Genomic DNA, 20,428 nt, shown 5'->3' with positions numbered 1-20,428 from the left:
CAGCTGTTGACATAAGTATCCAATATGGCCTACCATGCTGAAATAAGGCCTAGGCCTTATTAGATATCTCGCTCTTGTTGTCTTTAAAAATTTACAAATAATGCATCTATAGCCAGTAGTACAAATTAAGGTAATTATTAGCTAGTAAGAAATATTTAGAAACGATTACTAAGAAAAGCTTAATCTAAAACAGCGTTATTTTACCGAAAATTTAAGATGAAATCGCCAGATTTTTATAAGAGAGCACGAAATCACCCACCACCTTAGAAGAACGCGTGCCAATTGGTGCTGGGATCGTGAATCGGGACGCTCTTGCACTCTACCGGGTTGTAGGGCACATGAGTACGTTTCCTTGAAGTATTATCCCGGTTGGATTTATTTATCTGTGTTTTCTGATGTATAGGCCTTATTAGAACGTAGGCCTTATTTGTATCAAGTACCTTACTATTTTTCGATACAGATACGTGTACGTGCGCCCGCGTGAGTTAACGTAAGCCCTTAGCAATCGAGGGACGTAAAAATTCTATTGAAGCCCTGTACAAAATACTATAATATTAATATTTTCTTTTGATCTGAAACTATTAGATACTAATGGTATCTTTCTTCAGGTTGATGTGGGCGAGAAATTGAAGGCGCTCAGTTTGACGGCGGAAAACATGGCCGAGATTTACGACGTGTCCAATGGACAACCGGTTTTGCACAACACGGCGCTGCAGGTGTCTATCAACTACAACGAGGGTGAAGATGGTTTGCATCAGGTACATAACATACATATAAACATTTCTAATTATTTATTCATCGTTCTAACTTATCGAAAGCGTTGTATATTCCCTGGTTTATATTTGTAGTGTGAAGTGAGCGGCGCCGTGGTGGGAGGACTCCACGTGACCGCGCGGCGGGAGCAGTACGAGCAGGTGCTGGACACCGTGAAGTGGATCACCACGGCCCACCACCGCCCGCCCAGCGACGCCCGCGCTGCTGACGTCACCGATGGACATATGACCTACGCGCAGGTAACGAAAAGTTTCATTTGTTTCATTTTGTCTATTTAAAAATATTTGGATATTGAATAAAAATGTATTTACAGGCGGTAGCGGGTGTAGGCGCTTTGTTAGAGCCGGCGGTGCCGACGTTGCAACTAGACCCGGCCCTGCGCGCTGCGGCGCTGGCCGCGCCCGCCGCGCCCGCTCGCAGCACGCTCGCCTCGCCCGCGCCGCACCACGCGCGCCGTTTCACTCACCTTGTAGGTCAGTAGCATGCCTGGAATACTATAGTCTGCTGGATTCATTCACCAGGTGAGATGCTGGCCGAGGATTACCTCGTTGTGGATAAAAAAAAATTAACACTTGCAACTAAGATAATGTACTTTGCCTATGTGCTTTTAGGCTGGTTTTAGTGTCACGCGGACTGTCATGTCAGTGCGGATCGCTCCGCACAGCCGATCTATATGAACTACTATAGTCTGTTCCGTGAGCACGTAGAATTTTGTCCAATGACCCCTAGCTACCCATCCTTATCGCTCGCGCGTAATTATATTGCTGTCGCGACTGTGCGACTGGCACCCGCAGTGAGTGTGCGAGCGCGATAGCAACATAATTACGCGCGAGCGTAATTATGTTGCTATCGCGCTAAAGATGGATAAAGATGGATAGCTAGGGGTCATTGGATAAAATTCTACGTGCTCACGGAACAGACTATAGTAGTTCATATAGATCGGCTGTGCGGAGCGATCCGCACTGACATGACAGTCCGCGTGACACTAAAACCAGACTTAAACGTCTGTTGTTGTGGCAGTGCGGTTCGAGGTGTGCCAGGTGAGCGTGGAGCTGCGCGCCGACCTGGGCCGCGGCGAGCGCAGCCTGGTGGAGCTGGCGGCGCGCGAGTTCGCGCTGCACTACCGCGCCGCGCACGCGCACGAGACCACGCTGCAGGTACACACTCACACCAGGAGACATGCTGCACTACCGCGCCGCGCACGCGCACGAGACCACGCTGCAGGTACACACTCACACTAGGAGACATGCTGCACTACCGCGCCGCGCACGCGCACGAGACCACGCTGCAGGTACACACTCACACTAGGAGACATGCTGCACTACCGCGCCGCGCACGCGCACGAGACCACGCTGCAGGTACACACTCACACTAGGAGACATGCTGCACTACCGCGCCGCGCACGCGCACGAGACCACGCTGCAGGTACACACTCACACTAGGAGACATGCTGCACTACCGCGCCGCGCACGCGCACGAGACCACGCTGCAGGTACACACTCACACTAGGAGACATGCTGCACTACCGCGCCGCGCACGCGCACGAGACCACGCTGCAGGTACACACTCACACTAGGAGACATGCTGCACTACCGCGCCGCGCACGCGCACGAGACCACGCTGCAGGTACACACTCACACTAGGAGACATGCTGCACTACCGCGCCGCGCACGCGCACGAGACCTCGCTGCAGGTACACACTCACACTAGGAGACATGCTGCACTACCGCGCCGCGCACGCGCACGAGACCACGCTGCAGGTACACACTCACACTAGGAGACATGCTGCACTACCGCGCCGCGCACGCGCACGAGACCACGCTGCAGGTACACACTCACACTAGGAGACATGCTGCACTACCGCGCCGCGCACGCGCACGAGACCACGCTGCAGGTGACCAGTAACCACTCATACACAATGGAAATTTTCTATAATGTACTTCATTCTTTAATAGGCTATGATCTTCTTTCAAACGCTAGCAATGCGGCGTACTTCAGCGTCAAATGTTCCAATCGACGTCCATAGTTTCTAATCTATATCATAACGTCAACGTCTGAAGGAGACTACAACAGTCTTCTATAGTAAGCATTGTGACGCGGCTTATGGCGTGTCGTTGTACGTACATGGCCTACGCTGCCTGCTGGTTATAGGAGACCAAAGCCTTAGGGAGCTTTTTTCTTATATCCAAATTTTTCTAGGTGTCACTGCACTCGATAACCATGGAGGACCTGACGAAGGAGCCGGGCTCGAAGCACCGGCTGCTGATGGTGTCGCACCAGCCGCAGCTGCCCAAGGCCGTGTTCGTGTCCAAGTCGTGCCCCGACTTCGTCACGTGCCCGCTGGACGACGGCGCCAGCGCCAGCTCGCTGCTGGCGGCGCGCGCGCACTGCTGCTCGCTGCCCAGCGAACTCAACGTTTTGGACAAATTGGTGAGTGTGACTATACGAGAGATTTTACAACTTTTGCTGCCAAAATAAGATGGCCCATCAAATTAAAGCGTCATACACCTACTTACTTACTTAGGTTTCTGAGAAAAATAACTTTTGTTTTTATTTTATTCATTTAATAATGCAAAACATTTGTAAGCTTACAGAACAGGTCCAAAGCGCTTACAAGTTTTAAAATAACAAAAATTTTGTGAAAATGCATAACGTCCCTGCATTGCGCATGCGCACCGTTTTGAGAGATAGCGAACTCGAGTCGACCTCGAAAAGGATGCGCGATGCCAAAAGCAAGGACGTTCGTGGAAGACCAGCTTCTTGACATGCCCTCACGAGCATGCTGGGCGGGAGCTTATTGGCGAAGTGACTCAGAAATTGTTTTTGGTCTTGTTGTATTGTTTTATGTTTTTGTTTATATGTGTTTACTGTCTCAATAAAGTTTTATTTTATTCTATTCTAGTTAATACATGATATTGCACCTTAAATAATAAATTATGTGTTTTTTCCTCCAGTTGCGGCGTAACAAGCGCGACAGTAAATGCGGCGCCACGCCTCCTTGCTCGCCGGAGTGCGGTGAGGTAGGGAGCGGGGGCACAGAGGGCGAGGGCGAGAGACGCGCGCGCACGTCGCTGGCGCCGGAAGATAACTTAGTATGGGTGTCCGTGCACACCAGGGATCCGCAGCACCCGCTGTTCGAGGAAAAATTCAACAAGGTTAGTGGTACAAAGTTACGCTTGTAGACTATTGTACAATAAAGAGTTTCGCTACACCATTTCCGTTTTTTCTCTCGCTCTTATTGCGAGTCTTTGCGATAGAATGAGACGACATGACCGGAAATGGGTAGCTGGAACTGTGGCCGATAGTACAGTCAGTGTCAAATAGTTCGTGAACTTCGTGACACCCAAAGTGGCCAAAAAGTTGACAGTACAAATCTTATTGTAATTACTTTGGGTGTCAACCATTTGGTGCTGACTGTAAGGTAGTGTTGTAATGACGTTTTGTGAGAAACACGAAAATAGAGGTCTTGCATTGGTGTTTACGTTGTGATGATCGCTTACAGATAACAAAGCTGACGAAAGTGGAGTTCAACTGCCTGAACCTGGTGGTGAGCGCCGACAGCTGGGTGGCCGTGCTGGACTTCTTCGGCGTGGCCGGCGACGACCTGCCCGACGACGAGCCGCCTCCGCCGGAGCCGCCCAAAAATGCCGCCAACGGTACAAGACACACTTTCATTTTCTCATATAAACTAAAGTAAATAACAAAATCATGTGACTGGTTTATTCGAAGAAACTCAACTTTCTAGATCTGTAAATTGTTGTTAATGTTAGTAATCTTTTATGGCAGTGGCATCCAACTCAAGCAGCCAATCGGATGCTTCGACAGAAGTGGGGATAACGCAAACCGAGATCTCTGTGCGCTCGCTCAGCGTGGTGGTGGTGCGCGGCGCCGACGAGTGGTGCCGCGCGCGCGTGTCCCGCGTGTGGGTCGCGTCCACCGCCGCGCCGCCGGGGGCGCCGGGGCCCGGGGGCGCGGGGCCCACGGGGGGCACTCGAGAGCTGCGCGGACGACTGGGCGCGCTGCGGCTCACTGACCTGTCGCCCCGGCATGCGCTGTGGAGAGACAGGTTCAGGACGCACGGCGATGATGCACTAACATTCCATTACCAAAGGTGAGTATTTATTTATCTATTTGGTAGTCACATGCTTAAACGTGGTAAAATAAATAAGGAGTAGTGTTTCTACACTCGCGAGCAAAACTATGGAATCACTTACATGAAGTTGTTTCCACGCGATCTTGTGTACTAACGAATTTGTAAGTAACAAAAAAAGTGGCACCGTTTTAAAGATTAAACTTTTACCTTTAAATTGATACCAAATTCATTTAAATCACACCAGTATTTAAAAAGATATCGCGGCTGATGTGAAGAAGTAAGGAAAAAGACATGTATCAACTGTTTGATACGTCGCGAGTTGCGGCCCATTTACCCCCTATAAAAGCACGAGTTTTCGGATTTTTGCTTTCACACGTTGATCCATACACATCTCAGCTTCTTTTGACACTTTACTTGGGATTCTACACCTTCAGAAGCAGCACAAATCCTTGCACTATTGCAAGCAGGGCTCAGCCAGCGGGCTGTCGCATGTCAGCTCCACATAAGCCAGTCCTGGGTTTCGAAAGTTTTAAGACGCTTTCGGGAGACTAGTGGCTTTATCCCGAGACCAAGTTCTGAACAGCGCCAGTGCACATCGCAGAAGGATGACCGTTTTTTCATGTCAACCTCTCTATGAAATCGTCATTTGATTGGTATCGACGTCCAGCAAGAGCTCAGAAATGTTCGTAGGATAGCTGTTAGCGTGTGGACAGTTCGTCTAAGATATAAGCAATAGAATTTGACTCCAAAAACGCCTGCCACAGGCTCGAAACTGACGGCAGGTCACCGATAAGCAAGCTTTGTATGCTTATCTTTGATAAGCAAGATGTGTATGGATCAACGTGTGAAAGCAAAAATCCGAAAACACGTGTTTTTATAGGGGGTAAGTAGGCCGCAACTCGCGACGTATCAAACAGTTGATACATGTCTTTTTCCTTACTTCTTCACATCAGCCGGGATATCTTTTTAAATACCGGTGTGATTTAAATGAATTTGGTATCAATTAAAAGGTAAAAGTTTAATCTTTAAAATGGTGCCACTTTTTTTGTTACTAACAAATTCGTTAGTACACAAGATCGCGTGGAAACAACTTCATGTAAGTGATTCCATAGTTTTGCTCGCGAGTGTATTATTATTTTGTTCACCGCACGTATTCTAATGGAGAAATAAACTACTCTAATAGTAAAATATTTGTCTCCAGACTGAGCAGCGCGGAGGCTGCGGCGGCGGGGCACGAGTGCAGCGTGCAGGTGGACGTGGGCGCGTGCACGTACGTGCACACCAAGCGCATGCTGCACGAGCTCTACGCCATCGCGCGCGACTTCAGCGCGTTGCGCCGTGTCATCCTTCAGGCGCGACGGAAGGTGACACTTAACTACCTTTTAATTGATGCCAGGTGTAGTTCCTGTGCCTTTCTATTTAATTATAAATAAATTGAAAAAATCGAACTGCCTAAGGCGGGAATCGAATCTACGACCTTTCGTTTGCCGGGTGAATGCTCTTCCATCTGAGCTACTTAGAGATTGGATAAATCAGTTGAAATTTTTAAGTGTAATACGCTGTTGTTCAAGCCAGGTCAATAGTCGGTAACGTTAATATTTGCCATTTATAAGGAAGTTATCTCGTGTGGGAGAAAAATAAGGGCGAAAAATGACCACGAGGTGCCAGGACCTGATCGTAGTGTTCCCTCCCCCCAGGTGTCTTACAGCACGGGCGGGTCGGGGCGCACGGCGCGGCGCGCGCTGCGCGTGCGCGTGGAGGCGCCGGTGATCGTGCTGCCGGTGTCGCCGCGCGCGCGCGCCGCGCTGGCCGTGCAGCTGGCCGAGCTGCGCCTCGACAACCGCTTCGCGCGCGTCGGCGACGTCGGCACCGTCAGCACCGTGCCCGACACCTACACGGGTGAGCCGCGACACATTTTATTTCATTTATTATTTACTTTAATGAAATGCTGCGTATACCTGTAAATGAGGTCATATACGCATCATGTGTTAAACCATGTTAAAATGTATGAACTGTATTATGTATGTGACTTTGTTGGTGTACCTAATAAATAAATAAAATAAAATATATTATTGTAGATCGGTTCATCCACTAAGACGCGCCCCACTATTCTTCTGCTAATGTTTGAGTGTTGTCGGTACACGCTAAATTATCTATGAGTGCACACGCATACTACAATGAGGATCATTTCGATTTTTAGCTGTGAATGCAGATTTATAGGGCTAAGAAATCCTTAATACACAGTCCAAAAATTTTTGTTCTACGACAAAAATTGACGAAGTTATGGCCAAATTACTAAAATAGTTCACTGACCGCCCGGCGCGGGGACGATGACGTCACTATATCCGATCCGAATGCTGCCGGCGTACTGCGTGGATAGAAAATATTTTTTTCTAGCCAAACTATCAGTTTTAGAGAAAAACTTGTAATGACATTTATTCATCAAAATAAAGTAAGCTATCGATAGGTCATTTAAAAAAATAGAAATTGTGAAAAATAACGCAAAAAATCCATACGCTCATACGATTCAATGGAACGCAGAGACGCGATTGGGGTCTCCGCGGTGGTATATTTGGCGATTTATTCAAATTAAGTGTTCATAGGTGTTGTTAGAGTCATTCATTTCATTCCAAGTAAAATATAAAAATGTATAAGTATTAATTTATTTACTTCTAACATTAAGGTATAGCTGAGGCAGATACACTCTGCCTAGGCTACAAGACATTGCTATGAAGATCATTTCAATGTACACGCAATACCTACCTGTTATTTAGTTTTTCTGAGTTAAACCTACGTACCTACCTATCTATTCGCCGTTCCCATGGGCGGGCCAGCTGCTGCAGGAAAGGACAGCTGCTCCCTCCTGGAAATCTATTACCCCCCCCCCCCCCCCAGACTAGGTATGACTTGACCCCTCTCCCTCCCCCCAGGCCATAAGCTGGGTAAGGCTAGCCCCTCCCCCCAGCCCATAAGCATAAGCTGGGTATGACTCCCCCTCGGCCAGAAGCTGGGTATTACATACCCTCCCCCCTCAGGCCAGAAACTGGGTATGACTTGACACAAAAAATATTTTCCATCCCAATAGTACGCCGGCTGCGCTCGATTCGGATATAGTGACGTCACGCGGCCCTGCGTACGTTGACTTTTAGCGGCAAAAACGGCCTATGTTTATTACTTAATATCTTCGTAAGTAATGGTCCGATTTGGATAATTCAAAAAGATATATCTTTCTTATGTCTTAAAGATTAACGTAGATACTAGTTTTATTGAATTTTCTACAACAGTACTGATCCTCATTATGACGCTCGGATTGCTCGGATCAAACTCCTTGTACTCTGCGCTTCCCTCGATCAAAAATTGTTGGGACGCGTCTTCGTGGATGAAACGATCTATACAAAGAGTAGAGCTGACAGCCTTTAATTTATTTACTATTTACTTTAGCCTGAAGAACCACAAAAAGACAAAAATATGAACATTACGATGTAATTTGTTTGAATAGAAGGCAGAAGTGAATCATTAGTGTTAACTATTGTGTAGGCGAGCCAGAAGTGTTAGACGTGCGCAGCGCGCGGCTGGAAGGCGCGTCTCTGTGGTGCGCGACGGCGGGGGCGGGCGCGGGCGCGGGCGCGGGCGCGGGCGGCGGGCGCGGGCTGCGCGTGGTGCGGCGCGGCCCGCCGCTGCTGCAGGCGCCCGCGCACCTCGCCTTCACCATCGAGCACAACGTCACGCAGCGCTCCAAAGCGGGTAAACTTACCTTTTTAATTGCGCCAGGCCTGTTCATCTCCGCGAGTTTACATCTAAAACAAAACAAGCACGATGGCACCCTACAGGATTATTATTCGACAAGGCCTCCTCACATACGAGCGAGCGTTGACTCACGCACGCGTATTCTTGTGTATGATGGAAGAAAATAAAGAAAATGGTGTACTAAATACTGTGCAGTATTTAACTGCCTAAATAATAATAAAATCACAGAATGTACTGTTTTAAGTTGCCTGAAGACACTGAGAGGTAATTATGTGGTTAATATTATTCATGATAATTCATGCATAATCATATATTTCCTCCGCCATTTTCTACAGTTTGGCACCTCACATCACTTTACCGAAGTCAGCCCTATGGCTTCGGCGCAGTATTGATCACTGACGTTTGTCAACAAAATGGTGCTTGACTCTTGAGACAAGCTAAATTATAAACAACACCATATTGTTAATGACATTGAGCATACATTTTTTTAAATACCTTCGCGAAGTAAACCTTCTGTACGTAGTACTTATTATTATTCTGTGATTGCGCTTACAGCGGCGGTGGTGGTCTTATATTCAAGTATTTATTTGGCGCATGAAACCAGTTACATTTTGGATTTGAATATTTGGAATTAATGTGCTGTTAGGGCCTATTTTCATCTTCTATTTCGTTTTCGTACTACTTCCAGTGGCCGATATGACAGTGCAGGGCACACTGACGACGCTGCAGTGCGCGCTGGACGCGGCGCAGTACCGGCTGGTGCGCGGCGTGCTGGCGCACAACCTGGGCGAGCCGCTCGACGACCTCGAGCTGCCGCCCGCGCCCCAGGCCGGCGACCAGCCCGCCGACCAGGTCTGTATAGTACAGACACGCTGACGACGCTGTAGTGGCTCAAAACAACTAATGTGAAAGAGTCCTTAGTTGTTTGACAATCGATGTAGTGTAAGGCCCGGTTTCTACCAAGGCGGAGCAGATCGGAGCGGAGCGGAGCAGAGAAGTGTTTTGATTACTAATCAGATTTCATTATTTCCACTTCTCTTCGCTCCGCACCGCGCCGCCGCTGCTCTCAAATTCTATAGAAAAAATTTACAGCCCTACACTTCTCCGCTTCGCTTTGCCTTGGTGGAAACCGGGCCTTATGTGTATGTTTCTTTGACCTTTACGTGCGATGTCGCGCAGGTGTGGGTGACGAGCTCGCTGAAGCTGGACCTGCACGACGTGTCGCTGCGGCTGGCGCCGGCGGGCGCGGCGGCGCTGGCGTGCGTCAACTTCATCAAGTCGCGCCTGCTCGTCGAGACCTACTCCGACCTCAGCCAGGACATCGACCTCGTCTCGCAGGTCAGCCTCCTAAATACTTGGGCGTTACTCATTCATTTGTTTTGAGATGATAATTATAATGTTTGGGCGCGATTGTAGGAAATCCTGGTGAGCGACACGCGATACGCGCGCGAGCCGGCCAACCGGCGCGGCAACGTGTTCAGCCACATCGTGCAGCCCATGGCCGAGCAGCGCCACAGCGTGCAGGCTGAAGTACACGCTAGGTGAGTCGACACACTTACACTGTTCACCACAGGAACTAAGCACGATTAAGTAATTGACACCGTTGATCAATAATCTACACAACCTTCTATAAAATATCACTGTATTCTAGTTCTAAAACACAGTTTACACTTACTTACTTAGTTAATTTTACAGCGGTTAAAACTATTTTAGTAGCTTTAAAATCAATAAATAGTCTTTGCCCTGCAAATAGGGAAACTGCACGGCACGGTAACACTCTACCACTATCCAAGAGCTTAAAGTAATCATATTTGATTCAGGAAACGCGGCGACTCGTCGGCGTACACGATCCTGGTGAACAACATGCGTCTGATGGCGATCCTGGACTGGTGGGAGGCCGTCAACCAGTTCATCATGCAGCCGCCCGCGCCCAGCGCCGACCCTGACCAGGCGCGATTGTAAGTTCATTTAGATAAAGTTCACCTCATATTGACGTGTTTGTTGACAGTATGGCTTAGTATATTTTGGAGGTATACAATTTTCTGTCGCGTAGTATTTAAGCACCTATTTATGTAAATCGTGTATTATGTACTTCTGTCACTGATCGACGTTTTGGGTAAAACTGTAAGTTCACAGTGAATTATATAAATAAATAAAAGTTAATTTAGCGGTGATTTAAGAAGATATCATGGCATAAGCCAGCTATTCTTTAGTAATAAAAATATACTAAACACATCTAATTATAGTCTGGCGATTGATTGCAGAAAAATACCCCAAAATTGATTAGATATTTCTTTTTACCTTACTGGATATGTAATTTTGCAATGATGCAGAATTAAATATCGTCTTCTTCGAAATATGCACACGTCTACTGCTTTTAATTTGATATCACGGTTCTACGTCATGTTATTTGCACCTATGGCTTTGCTTAACCAGAGGAAAGAAGATACACGTTTTGGTTAATGTTCTTGTAGTGACGAGGCCGCCAACGCGTCTCGGCAGCCGAGCGCGCCGCACACGCCGGGCGCGCGGGGGGCGGGGGCGGCGGGCGCGGGGGAGGCGCAGATGGAGCTGAAGCTCAACGTCACCGACTCGCAGCTCGTGCTCGTGGAGGACGCCTCCGTGTGGGACACCAACGCCGTCATACTCAGGGTAAGTTCGCACGACACTTGTTTATAGTTTTATTTTATTTTATTTAGCGGTGCGATTGTGTAAGGTTGTTCATGGATGGAAAATGAATACAATTGATCATCAATCATTTACCTAAATTCGACCGAAAAGTGACCGGTCGTATAAAAACGTTTCATGGATTTGCGTTTCACTATCGAAAAACATTGGCTTGGCTAAAACTCATTTTTTATAACAAATAATAAATCAAATTCATGTTTAAATGCAGTTTATGACATAATTTTTAAATTGTCACTATTAATATTTTTTACTGAATAACCTGTAAAAGTTAATTCTACAATTTCTGAAAAATCACCTAAAAGTAACCAATGCAGTTCAAAAGTAACCTTCTGGCAACACTGCGGCTATCTGAATGCGTGATTCTCGATGTATCGGGGAATCCCCGAACATTGGGTGGGACGGCGCGGCAGAATGGAACGTTTGTGAATCGTTTAGTTTTGTAAGTCATCCTTTTCACTCTTGTCGAACGATGAATTTTCTATCTATCTCTCGCACGCTAGTGCGTCAGTAACGCCGCACGTAGTTAATGAATAAAATCAAAGATAAAGGGAGGACCAATGAATGTGGCTGACAGCAATGACAGCGTAACGTGAACTATATGTAGGTACATCTCCTCAGCTAGATTGACAGATTTGCTTAGAACTTCTAAGTTGGAAGTGGCGCCCTCCAAATGAATATAGACAGAAATTGTCTCATAGTTACGGTATAGGTACTTTTGTTTGTGTATGTAATATTGCGAGCAAGACAAGGTGGATTTATATTTATCTGATGTGTATCGGTTCCATACATAAGCCATCACAACACAACACGTTACGCACTAGTGTGAACGTTACCATCCTACTAATATTATAAACGGGAAAGTTTGTATGGATGATGGATGGATGTTTGTTACTCTTTCACGCAAAAATTACTAAATGGATTTTAATGAAACTTTACAATAATATAGCTTATACATCAGAATAACACATAGGCTACAATTTATTTATTTAAGTCGCGGGCACCAGCTAGTACTAAATGTATGAAACCGATACCGTTCTGACGCGTCGTCACGTCACGACACATCAAACAAATATAAAACCACCTTTACAAGTGTTGTTGTTTCAAGATCGCTTGAAAAATGCCATATAGATATAGATAGTACAGAGGGCGCGTCTACACCATATTCGCAATAAAACAAAATGTACCTACTAACTACCATGCATGAAACAAAACTAGATACTGGTCGGGTCATTTCTGCGCCCCTCCAGGGTCTGCGCCCTGTGCCTGGGCACCGCTGGCACCGCCCTAGTTACGGCACTGCACGGATACCTCTATTCATTCCCACAAATCATTTAAATTGGAATTTTCCAAGTGAACAGAGTTATTTATATAAACAGTCAGAATATTTGTTTGTTGAAAAATTTGGATACCATTCATTAATAGGTTAGTTGACATACTAATCGATTAAGCAACCATTGGCGTATCTAAGGTCATTTTCAAGGGGGCCTGGCCCCTGGTGAGTACCATCAACTTTCATCTTCGAATCGACAAAATTCTGGGGGGAACACTAGATCATTTTAGTGTGGTCACGGCCCCATCGCTATTATACGCGCATGTAAGCAAAATTTTTTAAGTTGTTTAAACGTGACTTCCATAATTAAATAATTGTCCAAATGTATGATGTTACATTTTCGCTAAAATAATGTGGTTTCTTTGAAAAACTGTACCTTGAAATTATTGGTACCCGTCAACAGTCATTCAACGAGTGTGTTTGTCACCAGAGTACAACGGTGATCACGTACCGGCTGTCGGACCCGCTGAAGCCGGTGTCGTGCGAGCTGAACGAGCTGGAGGTGTTCTCGTGCGTGCTGGGGCTGGAGGAGGAGACGGCGCTGTCCATCGTCGACCCCGCCGCGCTGCACGTCGCGCTGCACGCCGACCGCGTGCTGCACGTCAGTATTGTTGCTAGAGCACCACGGTGATCACGTGCCGGCTGTCGGACCCGCTGGAGCCGGTGTCGTGCGAGCTGAACGAGCTGGAGGTGTTCTCGTGCGTGCTGGGGCTGGAGGAGGAGACGGCGCTGTCCATCGTCGACCCCGCCGCGCTGCACGTCGCGCTGCACGCCGACCGCGTGCTGCACGTCAGTATTGTTGCTAGAGCACCACGGTGATCACGTGCCGGCTGTCGGACCCGCTGGAGCAAATACGTGCCTTTTTCCCTAAATTACTATTTCCCCAGACACACTATAAACGATAGTTTCTCCCACCTATAAGCCTTGATCACACATACCGAGTAATCGGGCGAGACAGTGCTCTCGGCCGAGTACTCGGTGCGTATGAACATAGCGCCGAGTGAGCGGCCGAGTGCTCGGACGAGCAAAACGGCGAGACAGTAGCTCGACTCCCGTTCAGCTTACTAGGCCGAGTATCCACCCTCCCGCTGTCCCGCACTGACTCGCTCGTTCACTCGGCAGGTCTGAACGTGCACTGTCTCGCCACTCGCCACTCGGCCAAATGATTGACGTCACATCCACAGATTAGAGAAAAAGAAGTCTCAATAGAACTGAACTGACTGTGCTAATTTCACAACACGTGTGAACAGCTACTCGTTTACATCACTGTCTCAACCGAAAAAACATTTTACTGTCTCGCCCGTTTACTCGGTACGTATGATCAAGGCTATATATATGTTACGGTCAAAGTGATAAATGTGAAAATTATGAATAATCGCCGGTTATTATGAATAATTACCGCATGATTTGGTAAATGTGATTAATATGAGGTCATTTTTGTGTGTATAAAACTAAATAGGCGGCTTAGGGGTGGCCCAAGGGCCACCCCCGCCGCACCTTAACCTATTTTTCACTTTAAATCAAAACATTATGTTATAGGCATCATGGAAAAGTAATATTATGCAAAAAACCTTCCAAACTTATTATGCCAAATTATATTAATATATGATATCAAAACGTTCAAAAGTTTGGCTGTACAGGAGCATGTACACAAGATGTTGTTCTCTTTTATGAAATTTGTTAGTACTAAGGTTGAATTATTAAATAATCACTGTTAAATGTGATTAATTTATCACTTTTACCGCGACTGTCGGTAATTATTCATAATAACCGGTTATTATTAATAATTTTCAATTTATCACATTAACCGTAACATATACATCTTGTGGTTTTCTGACACGGTTATTTTGCAGGTGGCGATGGGCACGCTGAACCTGCGGCTGTCGTACCACGACATGCGTATGTTCGCTGCTATGCTGCAGTCGCTGCCGGCACAGGCGAGGGCGGCACTGTCAGGTCAGTAGGTTACGTCGTGTTGTCTATAGTCTGATCCATAGTTTATGGTAATTTGATAGCTGATTAACATTGACATCAAATTATACGGCCTTGATAACTTGAGGAAACGTTAATACCCTTCACCTTCGATTGAATAGCGAATACGATAATAATGATCACAAAATGAGGGCTATCGTTTTAGCGCTCACCAGTTGGCGCCACTGTAGAGTAAGGTCCTGTCACTTGCTAGTCGCGAAGACAGTGGCGCCAGCTTGTGAGCGCTAAAGTGGTGGGAGGACTATCGCATTTGCACTCATCAAGATGATGCCACTGTAGAGTAAGGTCCTGTCAATCGCCAGGGGTGCCAACTGTTAAGTATAAAAACGATAGCCCTCATTGACATGATATCAAATGTTTCTTTCTAATTTCCACGACAGGCAAGGTGGTCCCGAGCGCGTCGGAGGAGGACGCGCCGGCCAACAGCGTGCACATGCGCGCGGGCGCCAACCCCGTGCTGGGCGGCGGCGCCTGGGCCGTGTACGCGCCGCGCTGGCTGCGCGCGCCCGAGCCCGCGCCGCCGCCGCCGCCGCCGCCCGCCAGCTCCTCCATATGGCCGCTACGCGCCATACAGGTATGATGTACGGTGGATAAAATTACGCCGTCTAAAGCCTGGTCCGTGAATACGTAGAATTTTGTCCAATGACCCCAAGCTAACCATCCTTATCGCTCGCGCGTAATTATATTGCTGTCGCGACTGTGCGACGGGCGCCCGCAGTGAGTGTGCGAGCGCGACAGCAACATAATTACGCGGGAGCGATAAGGATGGGTAGCTTGGGGTCATTGGACAAAATTCTACGTGCTCACGGACCAGGCTTTACAATTATACTTTGCATTATTTTATATTTGGCATTTGTATTCACAGAGTTCTCTGAATAATGTGTGTGATTATTCCAGGTTAACGCTGAATGTATAACATTGTGCGTCATCGACGATTGCTTGGACTCGGATGTGCCGCTACTCGAAGTTTCCCTAGCCGAATTAAAAGTTGAGCAGGTGAGCTATTAACTTTACATTGTAGTAATATGTCGGAATATCTTCAGACGATCAACCCACCACCACCACCAACCTCGCGGTTATACTGGCCGAATCGCGGGAGGTGTGCGCGGAATTGCGGCTGCCTAGGGCAAATTGCACTCCACCGCGCCACACTTCTTGACTCCCTATAAGTTATTTTATCTACGTCCTTGTCCCTATTTGCAGTTCTTCAGACGATCAATAAATATCTCTTGTAACGCAGGATCTCCGCAAAGAGGAGGAGGGCCTGGAGGACCCGCTGCTGGTGTCGACGCCGGCGGGCCCCGCGCCCGCGCCGCCGGGGGCGCCGGGCCGGGGGCGGGGCGCGGGCGGGGGCCGCCTGGCCGCGCTGCTGGCCGCCGACTACTACAACCGCCTGCTGTCCGGCTGGGAGCCCGTCATCGAGCCCTGGAGGTAACGTAGCGGGTATACTGGCTGCTAAGCTACGTAATGTGTCGATGTCATTTGTTTCTGTAATCAGTTACACTAAACTGATGACACAAGCTGTCGGTGGGTGCATCGCTTACATTCATCATCATCATTTCAGCCATAGGACGTCCACTGCTGAACGTAGGCCTCCCCCAATGCTTTTCACGTTGATCGATTGGTAACGGCCTGCGTCGAGCGCTTCCCTGCTACCGTCGGTCCACCTTGTAGGTGGACGTCCCACGCTGCGTTTTCCGGTACGCGGCCTCCATTCCAGAACCTTGCTGCCCCATCGGCCGTCAGTTCTGCGTACTATGTGCCTTGCCCATTGCTACTCCAGCTTGCTAATCTGTCGGGCTGTGCCAGCGACGAACTAAAGTCGCTTACATTATCAGTATGCAATCGTCGTTTCAGATTTGAGACAACATGGGAGAATACACTCACTAGTGAGCTGTCGCCGGGACGCGTGCAGGTGCAGCTACGCTCGGGCGACACGCTGCACGCCAACGTCACCACCGCGCTCATGGAGCTGGCGCAGCTCGTGCGCGCCAACTGGACCGCCGACTACTACGCGCCGCAGGTGACGTCACACAGCACTGTCGCCCAGTATACCAGCGAGCTGAGCCAACGTCACCACCGCGCTCATGGAGCTGGCGCAGCTCGTGCGCGCCAACTGGACCGCCGACTACTACGCGCCGCAGGTGACGTCACACAGCACTGTCGCCCAGTATACCAGCGAGCTGAGCCAACGTCACCACCGCGCTCATGGAGCTGGCGCAGCTCGTGCGCGCCAACTGGACCGCCGACTACTACGCGCCGCAGGTGACGTCACACAGCACTGTCGCCCAGTATACCAGCGAGCTGAGCCAACGTCACCACCGCGCTCATGGAGCTGGCGCAGCTCGTGCGCGCCAACTGGACCGCCGACTACTACGCGCCGCAGGTGACGTCACACAGCACTGTCGCCCAGTATACCAGCGAGCTGAGCCAACGTCACCACCGCGCTCATGGAGCTGGCGCAGCTCGTGCGCGCCAACTGGACCGCCGACTACTACGCGCCGCAGGTGACGTCACACAGCACTGTCGCCCAGTATACCAGCGAGCTGAGCCAACGTCACCACCGCGCTCATGGAGCTGGCGCAGCTCGTGCGCGCCAACTGGACCGCCGACTACTACGCGCCGCAGGTGACGTCACACAGCACTGTCGCCCAGTATACCAGCGAGCTGAGCCAACGTCACCACCGCGCTCATGGAGCTGGCGCAGCTCGTGCGCGCCAACTGGACCGCCGACTACTACGCGCCGCAGGTGACGTCACACAGCACTGTCGCCCAGTATACCAGCGAGCTGAGCCAACGTCACCACCGCGCTCATGGAGCTGGCGCAGCTCGTGCGCGCCAACTGGACCGCCGACTACTACGCGCCGCAGGTGACGTCACACAGCACTGTCGCCCAGTATACCAGCGAGCTGAGCCAACGTCACCACCGCGCTCATGGAGCTGGCGCAGCTCGTGCGCGCCAACTGGACCGCCGACTACTACGCGCCGCAGGTGACGTCACACAGCACTGTCGCCCAGTATACCAGCGAGCTGAGCCAACGTCACCACCGCGCTCATGGAGCTGGCGCAGCTCGTGCGCGCCAACTGGACCGCCGACTACTACGCGCCGCAGGTGACGTCACACAGCACTGTCGCCCAGTATACCAGCGAGCTGAGCCAACGTCACCACCGCGCTCATGGAGCTGGCGCAGCTCGTGCGCGCCAACTGGACCGCCGACTACTACGCGCCGCAGGTGACGTCACACAGCACTGTCGCCCAGTATACCAGCGAGCTGAGCCAACGTCACCACCGCGCTCATGGAGCTGGCGCAGCTCGTGCGCGCCAACTGGACCGCCGACTACTACGCGCCGCAGGTGACGTCACACAGCACTGTCGCCCAGTATACCAGCGAGCTGAGCCAACGTCACCACCGCGCTCATGGAGCTGGCGCAGCTCGTGCGCGCCAACTGGACCGCCGACTACTACGCGCCGCAGGTGACGTCACACAGCACTGTCGCCCAGTATACCAGCGAGCTGAGCCAACGTCACCACCGCGCTCATGGAGCTGGCGCAGCTCGTGCGCGCCAACTGGACCGCCGACTACTACGCGCCGCAGGTGACGTCACACAGCACTGTCGCCCAGTATACCAGCGAGCTGAGCCAACGTCACCACCGCGCTCATGGAGCTGGCGCAGCTCGTGCGCGCCAACTGGACCGCCGACTACTACGCGCCGCAGGTGACGTCACACAGCACTGTCGCCCAGTATACCAGCGAGCTGAGCCAACGTCACCACCGCGCTCATGGAGCTGGCGCAGCTCGTGCGCGCCAACTGGACCGCCGACTACTACGCGCCGCAGGTGACGTCACACAGCACTGTCGCCCAGTATACCAGCGAGCTGAGCCAACGTCACCACCGCGCTCATGGAGCTGGCGCAGCTCGTGCGCGCCAACTGGACCGCCGACTACTACGCGCCGCAGGTGACGTCACACAGCACTGTCGCCCAGTATACCAGCGAGCTGAGCCAACGTCACCACCGCGCTCATGGAGCTGGCGCAGCTCGTGCGCGCCAACTGGACCGCCGACTACTACGCGCCGCAGGTGACGTCACACAGCACTGTCGCCCAGTATACCAGCGAGCTGAGCCAACGTCACCACCGCGCTCATGGAGCTGGCGCAGCTCGTGCGCGCCAACTGGACCGCCGACTACTACGCGCCGCAGGTGACGTCACACAGCACTGTCGCCCAGTATACCAGCGAGCTGAGCCAACGTCACCACCGCGCTCATGGAGCTGGCGCAGCTCGTGCGCGCCAACTGGACCGCCGACTACTACGCGCCGCAGGTGACGTCACACAGCACTGTCGCCCAGTATACCAGCGAGCTGAGCCAACGTCACCACCGCGCTCATGGAGCTGGCGCAGCTCGTGCGCGCCAACTGGACCGCCGACTACTACGCGCCGCAGGTGACGTCACACAGCACTGTCGCCCAGTATACCAGCGAGCTGAGCCAACGTCACCACCGCGCTCATGGAGCTGGCGCAGCTCGTGCGCGCCAACTGGACCGCCGACTACTACGCGCCGCAGGTGACGTCACACAGCACTGTCGCCCAGTATACCAGCGAGCTGAGCCAACGTCACCACCGCGCTCATGGAGCTGGCGCAGCTCGTGCGCGCCAACTGGACCGCCGACTACTACGCGCCGCAGGTGACGTCACACAGCACTGTCGCCCAGTATACCAGCGAGCTGAGCCAACGTCACCACCGCGCTCATGGAGCTGGCGCAGCTCGTGCGCGCCAACTGGACCGCCGACTACTACGCGCCGCAGGTGACGTCACACAGCACTGTCGCCCAGTATACCAGCGAGCTGAGCCAACGTCACCACCGCGCTCATACGATGCGAGAATGTTTAGCTTTATGTATCCTAGGTGTTTAATAAGACTTGTGTGGTTCAGGCGGTGAACACGTCGGAGCAGTCGCCGAAGGGCAGCCCGGCGGGGCACCGGCGCCGCTCGCCCTTCGTGCCCTACGCGCTACGCAACCACACCGGACACCGCCTGTGGTTCACCACCCTCTTGACTACAGCTGACGAGTAAACCTTTTTGCATAATTATTTTTCTTGCGTAAATTATTGTAAAGAGCTGTTTTAAATAAATTTGATTAATCCTGGCTTATATTACATGAGTAGTATAATAGATGAATATTCATCTATTATAAATAAATAATAATAAATTATTCAATTCAAACTTTTTCGACTCCCACTCCAGCGGCGCTTAAAAATTACTGTTGACTGTTAAGTTTTCATTTGTAAATTCTATAAATGTCTGCTATGGCATATGGTCTATTTGCATCTTAACTTCCATTTGCGATTACCTATAAATGGCTAAGCAGATACATAATTTAAGGTCCCATTATTTGTATTGTATTGCTGTTGGTTTTCCGAATAAAATAAATAAAATAATAAATAATAAAATAGGTACAAAACGCTTAACTGAGTCAGTGCCTGAGGTATGGGAGAGGCATAGGAGAGATAACTGACATTGACGTATTATGACGTGATGGAGCATACAAATCTGAAGGTGCTCTAAAGTTTGACCGTCATAAAAACACCTTCCCGTGCCGCTTCCCTACCTAGGAACTGACTCAGTTAAACGCTAGACATTTAGTTTATAATTATTTTAAAGTTGTTAACAATGTTCTGAATGCGTTTTCCATTCATGCTATTTACGAGCGCTTTCACATTTAGGCGATTTAGCAGTGTGCCAAAAATTCATACTACTTATGTGCTGCTTCCGCGCTGCTGCGCGTCTAACGCCCTAATGTGAA

General features: G+C 50.1%; 1 protein-coding gene and 1 long non-coding RNA gene across 2 annotated transcripts in view; both read left to right on the top strand.

Moving 5' to 3' along the window:
* LOC135072094 (intermembrane lipid transfer protein Vps13D) overlaps positions 1 to 3,700 on the top strand; it is a 31,884-nt gene extending 28,184 nt beyond the window's left edge. Inside the window, exons 22-27 of the mRNA XM_063966044.1 lie at positions 609 to 758; positions 849 to 1,013; positions 1,088 to 1,247; positions 1,795 to 1,931; positions 2,974 to 3,204; positions 3,677 to 3,700. Coding sequence (XP_063822114.1) covers positions 609 to 758; positions 849 to 1,013; positions 1,088 to 1,247; positions 1,795 to 1,931; positions 2,974 to 3,204; positions 3,677 to 3,700 — 867 coding nt within the window. The remainder of the gene's footprint in view (positions 1 to 608; positions 759 to 848; positions 1,014 to 1,087; positions 1,248 to 1,794; positions 1,932 to 2,973; positions 3,205 to 3,676) is intronic.
* A 9,598-nt stretch (positions 3,701 to 13,298) lies between these two features.
* On the top strand, positions 13,299 to 15,094 carry LOC135071596 (uncharacterized). Its single transcript, XR_010257296.1, has 3 exons — positions 13,299 to 13,421; positions 14,486 to 14,588; positions 15,005 to 15,094. It is a non-coding gene; the product is annotated as an uncharacterized LOC135071596 (long non-coding RNA).
* The last annotated feature ends 5,334 nt before the right edge of the window (positions 15,095 to 20,428 follow it).

Source organism: Ostrinia nubilalis, chromosome 5 (assembly GCF_963855985.1).
Source record: "Ostrinia nubilalis chromosome 5, ilOstNubi1.1, whole genome shotgun sequence".
NCBI lineage: Eukaryota > Metazoa > Arthropoda > Insecta > Lepidoptera > Crambidae > Ostrinia > Ostrinia nubilalis.
Note: the sequence above shows the minus strand (reverse complement) of the source record. Positions and strands in the feature narration are given on the sequence as shown.